Source organism: Notamacropus eugenii, chromosome 1 (assembly GCF_028372415.1).
Source record: "Notamacropus eugenii isolate mMacEug1 chromosome 1, mMacEug1.pri_v2, whole genome shotgun sequence".
Taxonomy (NCBI): domain Eukaryota; kingdom Metazoa; phylum Chordata; class Mammalia; order Diprotodontia; family Macropodidae; genus Notamacropus; species Notamacropus eugenii.
Genome location: NC_092872.1, coordinates 355094299 through 355106331, shown reverse-complemented (window position 1 = coordinate 355106331; position 12033 = coordinate 355094299). Strand labels below are relative to the sequence as shown.

Sequence of the window (12033 nt, the reverse complement as noted above, 5' to 3'; positions counted from 1 at the left end):
TGAAGTTGAGTTCCAGCACTGCCATGTAACTAAGCCAATTGCTTCCCTTCTTAGGAACTCTATTCCTTTCTATAAAAATGAAAACAGTAACGCTTGCCCTGACAGGGACAAGTACTTTGTAAGTAAAGATAGCAAATGCGGAAGTAACTTGTTCCTATAATTTTTTTTCTTCTGAAGTCCATACTTCTTTCCAGTTCTTTTCTGATTCTCTGACCTAAAGTTTACGATAAAAAGTCAAAATTAAAGAAAATGTCTGCATTCCGTGGCTTGTGTTGCAGGCCATGTTCCCCTTTTGTCAGACTTTTTATCTGTATTGAATATATACCCAGTAATATCCTTATTATGAGTCAGAGATGAGAGGTGAAAATTAAACCTATTATCATTTAATAAAGCCTTACTTTACAGTGCTTAACTTAAGTTGGTACTAGCAACTCTACTACATACAATTAGCTATCTGCTGGGGGTATCCAAAGGTGTATAATCAGAATGGTAAAGGGATTAGAAACCACATCATGGGGGTCATCAGAAAGAACTGTGACTGTGTTTGAACTCTGGGGTGAATGGGGTGGGAAATAATCATTATCTTTGCAGATGATCATTATCTTTCCTAAAGAATGATGTAGGAAGAGAAATCATGCTTATTCTGTGGATTCAGAGACAGAATGAGGAACAGTTGAAGCTGCAGAGAGGCAGATTTTAACTTGATATGTTTTAAAAAAACAACTTTTTTTAAACTGTTAGAACTAACAAAAAGTAGAATGTGCTGCCTTGGTTGGTAGTGAGTTGTCTTACCACTGGAGGTTTCATCGGGGATGTTGTTAGAGATTTCTGTCCAGTTTGGACTAGATGTCTTCTGAGGCCCTCCTGCTCTGAGATATGGTAGCTCTATTTTTATATTAGGATAACATTTCAGGGAATATGATTTATTTCAGTTGAGTCTACCCACTCCTGCAAATGCCTGTCTCTCTCTCTTTTGTAAGAATGAAGCCAAGAAAAATTAAAGAAGATGATGCTCCAAGAACAATAGCTTGCCCTCATAAAGTAAGTAATGCTAGGGGATTTATGGGAGTTTGGTGTTAACTGTCATTACACTGTAGAATGTTTTTGTTTTGTTTTGTTTTGTTTTTTTTTACAAATTTACATTTTTTTCCATCTTCCTATTGACAACACTTTGCCCCTAGAGTTCTTTTGTTTGAAGTAAGGAGATTTGACATATCTAAATTGGCTTTTTTTTTTTTCTATGTAGGTAGCTTTTTGATGTAGCTCTTTTTTCCTAAAAGGCCATTTTAGTTAAAGGGGGCTACATTGTGATCCCAGTCTCTTTATTGCTGTAATATTAATATACTGTTATATTAATCCTTTTATCAAATTTCAAATGATACTAACCTAATATTTGTACGTCTCAAAGTTATGATGACTTACTGGGACACTGGGGTTGTTTTTCCCAAGTTCCATGATTTTCAGTGACTGATCACAATCTTTATTCATTTGGGGCATGAACTTCTCTGCTAAATTAGTCTCACAGGTCATACAAAATAGTCTTAACAGTAGGCCTGTAATCAAAGCCTTTGTAGCTTTCTTGAAGTAGATCCTCCCCCAAATTAATTCTCTGCTAGCATATCCTTTGAAGACTTAGGGTCAGAGTCATGCCTCAGGATGTTACTGGAAAATTATATGTCAGCAGATACATAACTTTTCCAGGTACATGAGTTTCTGGTGTAATATAGACTTGTTTTCAAATTTAATATGAATAATTAACAATAAATTTTTTTCATGGCTACTATAGGAAAGTGATACAGATAGAAAGTTTTAAAGATGCTCGGAAGAAATCTGAATTTTGAATTAGACACAGAATTTGAAGAGAATGAGATAAACAAAAAAGGCGAGGAAGTCATAAGATAGGAAATGAAGATGTGTAAATTTAGCTTCAGCAAACTCATGTATTATATATAACTCAGTACTCATAGCTTATATTTCCCAGTCTAACTTCACTGAATTGATGTTGAGATTTGTTAAGTGGGAAAGGACTTCCATTGGGATCAGAAATTAATATAGAATTTAAAATAGAATTGCTGAGTTTCTGTCATCTCATTTATTCCAAAGATTTTTTAAAGCTCTAATTTCCCTAATAGCTACTTAGTAGCCATAGTGAAATGACTTTGGTTCCTCCAAACCCCCAACCTCAGCTCTGCTCACCATATACCACCCTTTTTGTCTGGGAACTGTTTTAATGGTTATTTATTCTGTTTTTCTATCATGCTGTTTTATCATTTTTTCAACCACTCCATTATTTGGCAACAACTGCAGAAGAAATTGTTATTGACACACTTCTTAAGCACCACATATCCATCAGCCTCAACATGCATTGCATTGGTAGTCAGTTTGTCTGCTTCTCTCTGTTCCTCGTGTCTCATAGAATCAATTTCTTCTGTAGTTGCCATTCCTTGGAGACCCTCTTGCTTCTTTCTCTGTCAAGAAAGGGAGAAAGAGGGAAGTAGGAGATGGAGAATGACAGACCATAATTGCACCAAAGACTATGGGGCCCACCAAAGGTAGTGGTGGAGTGCCATAATTTTAATTTCTTTTCTTTATCAGTGCTTTTTTTCTGTTAACTTTTGTGGACAGCAGATTTGGGAGAGACAAAGAAAGTAGACTAGATAGAGAATCAGCAGACCTGGGTTCTAGTCCCAGTTCTACCCTAGATGAGCCATGTTGCCTTGAGCAAGTCACTTCCCTTCTGTGGGCCCCAGTTTCCTCATTTGTAAAAGGAAAAGGGTTAAAATGCACTGCATAATAAGTCTTTTTGGTCTCTTAACATTCTGTAATTTTATCTTAAAATGTTTATCACATTTATATTTGGAGAAGAGACTAGATCTAGATCATAAGCTTTTGAAACCATTGATCTTTGTAAAGTAAGTTTTACTATAATTTTTAAATAATGTAAGAGTTGGGGGTTGGAAAAAGTAAGCAGGCTTTTTGAGGAGAGTTTCATGTTAATACTGCTTGTTTTGGTTTTGGTTTTGTTTGTTTTTTTAAGGTGACAGTAGTGACTAATAGGATTTTAGTAGTTAAAGAATTTGAGGCAAAAATAATGCTTTTCTCTCTGCTTTAAGGGATGCTCAAAGATGTTCAGGGATAACTCTGCCATGAGAAAACATCTGCACACCCATGGTCCTAGAGTCCACGTATGTGCAGAATGTGGAAAGGCTTTTGTTGAGAGTTCAAAACTAAAACGGCATCAACTGGTTCATACTGGAGAGAAGCCCTTTCAGGTATAGCCAATTCTTTTCTTCTGTCTGCTTTGTATTAGAGTAAGTGGGCTGGATGGTAGCATCATCACTATATTGTGTATATTCTGAAATAAACTAAATGAACCATGGTATTTTTTTTTTTTTTTTTAGTGTTTATCAGTTATAAGGGTGACCTTGTTTTCTCTGTTTTTCTTTTGGCTCCATCTGTGGTTACCTCATTACCTTTGACCAGGTATTTGGGGAAAGGATTGTTAGGGGAGAAAATGGCTATCTTCTATGAGAAGGAATCTATAGTTTTGTCTTTGTGCTATGGTTTAGGAATATTTAATAGCTTTTCAAGATATTATTAAAGAATTCCTTTCTGCTATGTTTCTTATTAGGATCATAAATCATTTACGATTAATTAACTCAATTAACCATGTGTGGACATATAAGATATATATATATATCTTCGTATTTAGTCTGTAGCAATGTTTAATTTTTGTTTCCTTGAGGGTTACCCTTAATACAGAATTTAATATAATAAATATACTTTGGAGTAAAACGCAGGATTTCAATCCCTTGAGATTTCAATATTTTAGAAATTTTTATAAAATTACTAAGGTGCTTGGTATATTTAGTTTCAGGGAGCTAGGTAGTTTGGTAAAACTCCTGCCAGCTTGCATATTCAAACTGTATTTTGAATTAACATTCAGATTGGGCTACCTGTACACAATACAAAATGGGACAGTTTAGTGTGATCCAGGGATCATATAATAGCACTAGAGTGTAGCTGTGTAGAAGACAGTGAGCTTATAGAGGTATCTGATTTCCTTAAAGAAGAATGAGCCACCCCCCAGAGAGAAGCAGAAGTTTTGCTAGCCCATCTCCCAGGTAACTGTCAAAAGTTGTTGAACAGTTTTGATATGTGGTCTTTCCTCTGACAGTGCACGTTCGAAGGCTGTGGGAAGCGCTTTTCACTGGACTTCAATTTACGCACACATGTGCGAATTCATACTGGAGACAGGCCCTATGTGTGCCCCTTCGACGGCTGTAATAAGAAGTTTGCTCAGTCAACTAACCTGAAATCTCACATCTTAACACATGCTAAGGCCAAAAACAACCAGTGAAAAGAAGAGGGAAGAATGTTCTCGAACTTGAGAAGCATCTTACAGGAGTATGATTGGAAATAAATATGCCTCTCCTTTGTATATTGTTTCTAGGAAAGAATTTTTAAAAAAAAAAATTGAATCCTACACACCTAAAGGACATGTTTTGATAAAGTAGTAAAAATAAAAACACAAAAAAACCATAAAACACAAAAAAAAAAAAAACCTTTTAAGATGACGTTGCTGAGATGCTCTATCTTGCTCTGTAGCCCAGTTTCAAGAACACGGTGTTTTGTAAAGTGCAGCCCCAATAGGAGGCTACTTCATGAACTTGCATCGAAAAGACAATTCTTTATACAACAGTGCTAAAAATTGGACTTCTTTTCACATTCTTATAAATATGAAGCTCACCTGTTGCTTACAATTTTTTTAATTTTGTATTTTCCAAGTGTGCATATTGTACACTTCTTGGGGATATGCTTAGTAATGCTATGTGTGATTTTTTCCGGAGGTTGATAACTTTGCTTGCAGTAGATTTTCTTTAAAAGAATGGGCAGTTACATGCATACTTCAAAAGTATTTTCCTGTAAAAAAAAAAAAAGTTATATAGGTTTTGTTTGCTATCTTAATTTTGGTTGTATTCTTTGATGTTAACACATTTTGTATAATTGTATCGTATAGCTGTATTGAAATCATGTAGTATCAAATATTAGATGTGATTTAATAGTGTTAATCAATTTAAACCCATTTTAGTCACTTTTTTTGGAAAAATACTGCCAGATGCCGATGTTCCGTGTAATTTCTCTTTGCCTGTTCAGTTACAGAAAGTGGTGCTCAGTTGTAGAATATATTGTACAGGCATTGACTTTTTATTAACACCCAGTATGTACATCCCATGTAATAGAAAGGGCAACAATAAAATAGTGGTCCTAAAGGAAGAAAATGGCAGAAAATGATCTGTAAGCACAGTCTTTTTTTTTTTTTTTTTTTGGTCCAGAATAATAATTCTTGAGCCTCCCAGAAATTAGAAGCTAAATAAAGCTACTCAAGTTTCCTTTACTTTTGCATTCAATTACAGTGATTTGTGGTGAAAGCGGTGCCTGAAATTTCCAGACCATTGTATATTTAAGATCTGCCTAAAGTCAGAATAGGTCATTGAACATCTTGGATTAGAGATCCTTGAGAGTTCCTCAATTCAGGATGGTTGTATGATGTATTTGTTCTTTCAGCACCCACCCCTACCATGGCAAAGCCACTCAAAGAAGCTGTGTTGACAGTGAACATCCCTATGTGCTTTGTCAAGGTAAGATATTCCCAGTGGCATTTGGGGGCTGCAGAGGGATTGGGGGGGGAGGGTGGTGAGGCAGTGCACAGAAGAGATTGGGTTACTCATTACTCCAGTGAGGTTGTATATTCAAACCTTTATTTACAGCTTTGAAGTTGCCTTTTAGGTCATCAGTGAGCCTTTGAGCTTTCCCCTTAATGTGTTTGTTTCTCCTGTTGAGGAATGGGCTGTTTATAAGCCTTTGTTCCTCTTTCTGGTAGTCTTTCAGTGCTAGTTTCCCCATTGGTACCAGTCAAAGAGTCACTGAAGAACTGGTAACCTGCATGCTTCCGAATAGACAGTGAGTGCAATTTTGCAAGGTGACTATCATTAGACTGTTACAAAATTGTACTCAGGAAATATTTTACCTCTCATGTTGTAGGTATGATTATAATCTCGGAATTTTTATTCAAGGAATAAAATTAAGTATCAGACACATTGAAAATATTTTTTACAAACTGCCACAATACAGTAAATTCCTTATCCAAACAGCCAGATGCTTTTTTCTATGTCAGTGCTTTTATGAGAGACTGAAACAAGTAAAGTAGCTGTTATCAGTGATTTCTTTATTGAAAAATAATTTTTAGGCTATATCAGGGTTAATTGATTCAGTCCATCTATCCCATCTCCTAAACTTTCTACATGTATTGTCCCATACAATAATCATCACTTAGACTTTCCGCAGGGCCTCAGGGTCATCATAAGTGCCTTCTGAATTGTTAAGAAAGGTTAGGTTGATTTTAGTATTTTGGTGATATATAAAGAAATACCTGTGTGGACTAAATGGATTTAATTATGTAATTAACATTTTGCTTCATTTACAATCACTAATTGATCTAAGTCTGCTATCATAATACTTATTTGGTGATCAATTAAATAGTGGTGGTTATCAAATGGTTAGTCCCTATAAGAGTTCATGCTAGCTAGTTGATTAGTGAGAACTGGAAAGAACTTTAGAAGCCTATTCCAATCCACTTATTTTACAGATGAGAAAATTGAGGCCCAAAGAGAAATGACTTCCCCAAGATCACATGGCAGATTATTGTCTCTTTATCTGTTAGTCCAATTTTCTCTCCACTTTAGGGTAAGGGATAAAAATCTTAATCAGCCATCTTTGATTCCTAGGTTGCATGTTTTGTGCCAGGTAAAAGTTTGATGTTCATGTAATCATACCAGTGGACAAAAACCTGGGCTTCAAGTCCAGAGATGTGTGTGTGTTAGTCCTAGTTTTGTCTTATTTACTGTGTGACCTTAAGGATATCACTTCTGCTTTTTGAACTGGAATTTCCCCATCTGTAAGATAAGGAACTCGGTGTTCTAGGTTCCTTCCAGCTTTGGAGTTCTGTATTCCACAATCCCATTCCTCAGCCTTTCGAGATACATAAGACTTTACTGTATTTGGCAGTATGTGTAAGAAGTAAGCCCTTGGATGGATATCTAACTTAAAACTGTGTGCTGGCACACATGATACTATGCTTTGATTAGACCTGAGGCACAGAGTCCAACTTACTAATGTAATATAATATGATTCATACCTTCTCTGACCGTCCTAAGGCTTATTCGTGTCTGTGTGAGGTCATCAGAATTCCAACTGAGCCACTAGTTTGCTTTAATCATAAGTCATAGTTAACATTTTCCATTCATCAGTCCATGTAATACACTGGAATCTCACCATGACTGAGACCAGGTTGCACAGAGATCCATCTGCTAATTATACTCATTAGAGCTCCTTGGAAAGGGGGTCCAAGACAGGCCCGTGTTTATATAAAGCAAATCTCTAAGGTAGACCTTGAAATATTTCCTCTGTGCCTTGTTAACCCCTGGGCATGTCTTGAACCATCTTTTCCAACCAACCCTTCCTATTCTCATAGCCTCCTTTCACACTGTACTCTGTTCAAATTTATCTTGTCTATATGGAAAGTATGGAATTTTTTTTTTTAGGAAGTTTCATGTGGGAATTGTTAGAAATAATATACAGCTTCTTTATAAAGGGATTACAGCAACAGTTAAAAAGTGATCAACAACTTTAAAAAAGTAGTAGTTCTTTAACTTTGTTCTTGAATTGTGCTGCTTATGTTTAGATTCGTAATTTGCTTAAAATACTAAAACTGTTAAAGGGCTTCTGACGCTAGATTTGAAGATTTGACTTGATTTATAGGATACCCCCATCCATTTTCTTAGCTATAAACAAATATAAATGCACATTTCTAGGTTGTGTAACAAACTCCAGAGGCAAGTTACATTTCATGAAATGTTTATATTCTTCAATTTCTGGTTAATTCCTTCCTTTTTGGACACTGGGGGAATCTGTCAATCCAGAGAATAAGCCTCTTACAAGGTGACAAATTGAAGTTCAGATGATCAGACCCCAAAACTTGAGAAATTCAAGAAAACAATTTGTAATTTGTCCCTGTTGCAGAATGGATAAACTGGAATGATAAAGGCTTATCTTAATTATTGCAAAAAATAAACTTGCAAGCAGTTTTGAATGAAATGACTATGTTGGTCTACAAAGCTTGACTAGGTAGAGGTCCTTTCTTATTTCTTCCTGAATGTATACGTAAGAATTGGATTAGCAAATTGATTTGTATGCAAATGGTTCTGCTAATGTACTTTTTGGAGAACTTGTATAGAAACTCATTAAATATTAATATGCCTAATATATGCAGTATACTTGTGCTAAGCCTGCTAGGGATAGAAAATGAGTGGCTGTGCCCTTGTCCAAAAATCTTAGTTTATTGTGAAGAATGAATGGGTACACCAGAGAATACAAATTAAAATATGAAAAGTGCCTAAGAAGAAGATAAAGAGCTACTAAATAAAATTTGGGAAAGTTCTGTTAAACTGTTAGAAAAGGCTTAAGTATTTTTTTTTCCTCTTGTTACTACCTTGGTATTTGTAGATCAGGTATAAGGTAATCTTCAACCCAACATGCCCCGGTCTGTGACATTCCAGGATTTGCGGAATATTTGTTACCAAGTTTGAGACATAGTCACTTTGAATACATTTCTGAATCTACAAGCAATTTACTGATCTAACTACTTAATTCCTATCCCTACCATGTTCGCTTGGCTCCTAGGGAAGGTTTCAGTAGCCCAGTTTATATGATCTTTTGTGCAATACCTGGAAATTCCATCTCTGTTGACCCCTATGGAGAAAGTGATTGAAACTCAGAGGCCATAAGTAAAACATTTAACAAGACCTGAGCTACTTTTCTAAGATGCCACTTTGACCTGAAAGACTTTTTCATATAAAATAGGCTTTCCCTTCCTGGTTCAGGCAGCAGCAGACCAAGGAAAGGCTGCATGACTATGTTCCTGTCCAGACTTTTACAAAACTAATAGTGATGCACAACCTAGACTGGCCAAAAATTGAGTCTCTTCCTGCCAACACCTTGAGGATAATAAAGACCTTAAATATTCAATAACTGTTAAAGCACCTGCCATGTATGTATAAAGTACTGTGCTAGGTACTAGAGGGGGAGGTAGGCTGTAAGAAAATCTCATCTAACCCCATCTTTTTTTTTTTAATTATTGAAAGCTTTTTCTACCACTCACTTAAGAGTAATAGGACAAACACCCATCATATAGATGAAAATAAGGTACAGAGAGGTGAAATGTCCTAGGATGCAGAAGTAAAAAAGCTGGGAATTGAACCCAGATCCTCTTGACTCCAAATTTCTGTTCTCCACATAGGGTTTCCAGAAGAGACAACTCATACGCAAATATGCATTTCTATACAAAGTACATATATAGTGCAGGATGAAAGGGACTATAAGTACTTGCCTAGGGAGAATCATTTAGGATTGGGGGCATATAAGAATAACTAGAGGAGGCAGTACTTGTCACCTGTCTTTGGAAGTATAAGAAATATTCCAACAGAAGGGGCTGTGGAAAGGGTAGCATTAGCCAAGCTGTAGGAGAGATGAGGAAGTGCCACAATATACAGAAGAGATCTTGTGGTTTCATTTTGGCAGAAGAGCACACAGGGAAAGGAGTGCTATGGAATGAGGCTGGAGGGGTAAAGAGCACCAGAGAGTGGAGGTGGAGGGCTCTCTGCTATACTATTATCTCTGGACATTTATTAGGTGACAGGAAGCCATTAAGGGGCAACATGACTAGGTTTATTCTTAAGGAAGGGGGTGACAAAAGAAAGATGGTTGAGAGGGGAAAGGATGGGCATGTAAAGACCATGCTAGACTATTTCAGCGTTGGAAATGTGAGGTGACAATCCTTCCCACTGTGTGAAGGGAAGTTAGAATGGAAATACTAGGTCCTTGTGTAGTTTTGTAGAGAATGGAAACTGTACTAGATTCAGAAACTACCTGATTCTATTGTTTTGTTTTTAAACAGGCCTTTAAGGGTCTTTAATGCCAATTAACATCAAAGTACAACAGAATTTCTTAGTAGTCTGGGGATTCAGTTCAGCAAATCTCAGGCATGCAAAGCTTGTTGGAAGGTACCTTGCATCTGGAGGTGAAAGGCCTAGATTCAAAACCTAACTTTAAGTGCCCTGACCTTATGTATCAAATCTGGAGACAGCAAATTGTTAAATTTTAGGTTTCTCTTGAATCTGGTAGATTTCACATAATTCTCTAAATAGACTATCCCTGAGTATAAATCATAATACCTAAAATATCTGAAAGGAAGAAGATAAGTATCCGGTAATGAATGCCTCAGAACATCTGTGTTTTCAGCTGTGCAGTGGCAAGTATTGTATCAAAAAGAGCATGGACTCAGCTAGGCTAAGAAGACTTGTTCCACCACTTAATAGCTATGCGACATCAGACAAACTTTCTTCTTTGTAAAATGAGGATGTTTGCACAACCTACCTCACAGGGTTGTTGTGAGGAAAGTGCTTTGTAAACCTTAAAAGTGTAATGGCAATGAGTTGTTATCCCTGTGGGTACTCCTTCCACACATGCAGATCAAGTAACAGCAGGTCTTTGGGAGCTGCTGTGGCCAAAACATTAATCATCTATTGGCAAAACCTAGTGATAAGAATGCACTTAGCTAGGCTGTTCCTCACACAACAAACACAGGTTCTGAGAATAACAACAAAAAAAACCTGTGCTGTGATAAAGTATTAGAGGAGGACTTGCTTTAGTGAAAGACTTAAATTTAATTGCATAAAATTATCATATTAAATAATATATACATGCTATAGGGAGTTTGAGGTTTGGGTTTTTTTGCTGGGGTTAGATTTTTGTTTGGAGGGATTTGAGGGGGGATATTTCTTTTTTTACGTTTCCTACTTGAAGTTTTTATTCATTGTTAGGATCACATGTAATTTATCCTTTTAAGAGATTCATAGAAAAAAATAAAACTTGTGAGAATTCAATCTGGTTTCATACATGTCCAAACTGACAATTTCAGAAAACACAACTTTTGTCTGGATCCAATGTAGGAGTTCTTTGTCATTGTTTTATAACTTAATGATATGCAAATAACAAAACGTAGTTGCATGTCTAATTACCTTGAAGCTTTAAGTCATTGAAATTCCAAACCAGAAAAAAAGTGACTGACTCTTTTTTTCCACAGCCTAAAAGGTTTCTCCTATGTTGACTACATTTCATTCTGTGTAGAAGAAGTTACAGGTCAAATCTGTAAAAGACAGCATTTGAATGTTGAGTAGGATCTTCATTAATTTCTATTGGATGACATTTGTGAGTGCCACATGATGTGTCAGGATCAAGGAATGCACTTTTTTTCATTACTGAGGGAAGGGTAACTACTGAATCATTTCAACTGAAGTTTTCTTCGAAATCTGGAGGCTTTTATCACCTGGAAATAGTAATGGTTTGATTAGTTAAACCAGGTCATGGAAAAATTCCTTTTTTATCCACTTTCTGGTGACTACTACAGGCCACAATTCAAGGACTCGAGCGGTGCATCTCCTGTGCATTTTTCCTTTAAGCCATTTCTGGAATTTTCCTTGGTTTGTCATTAGCTCATAGATTGTAGCTGCAGAAATACTATATTTGAAACATCTGCATCAAGCATTCAGATGACTTTGCATCAAGAGAAGCATTTAGCTATGACTCAGTTTTAAGCATCAAGCATGTATAACCTGGCCCTATAAAAGTACAATAAAGAAAGAATGTTAAGATTTTTAAGGCCTGTAATTCTCATTTGTTCTTTAACCATGTAATCAAACTATTCGGTTTTTTTATTCAAATACATTTGTTGATGTAATGTAGATCCAAGTACTAGAAGGGACCTTGGACAACTCAGAGCTGGAATTTCATCATAGAACCTTTCCTGGAAGGTGGTCATTCAGCTTCTGATTGAAGGCCTCCAGGGATGGGCAACTCCCATTATTTCACTCAATTTTTAGAAAACTAAAGAGTTTCCCCTAATGTGAAAAGATC

General features: G+C 36.2%; 1 protein-coding gene across 2 annotated transcripts in view; it reads left to right on the top strand.

The window, feature by feature from the left end:
• Positions 1 to 11778, top strand: part of YY1 (YY1 transcription factor) — a 42098-nt gene extending 30320 nt beyond the window's left edge. For both annotated transcript variants that reach the window (XM_072630234.1, XM_072630235.1), the window contains 3 exons: positions 981 to 1041; positions 3114 to 3272; positions 4178 to 11778. In XM_072630234.1, coding sequence (XP_072486335.1) covers positions 981 to 1041; positions 3114 to 3272; positions 4178 to 4360 — 403 coding nt within the window. In that variant the 3' untranslated portion in view covers positions 4361 to 11778. The remainder of the gene's footprint in view (positions 1 to 980; positions 1042 to 3113; positions 3273 to 4177) is intronic.
• Positions 11779 to 12033: the final 255 nt, after the last annotated feature.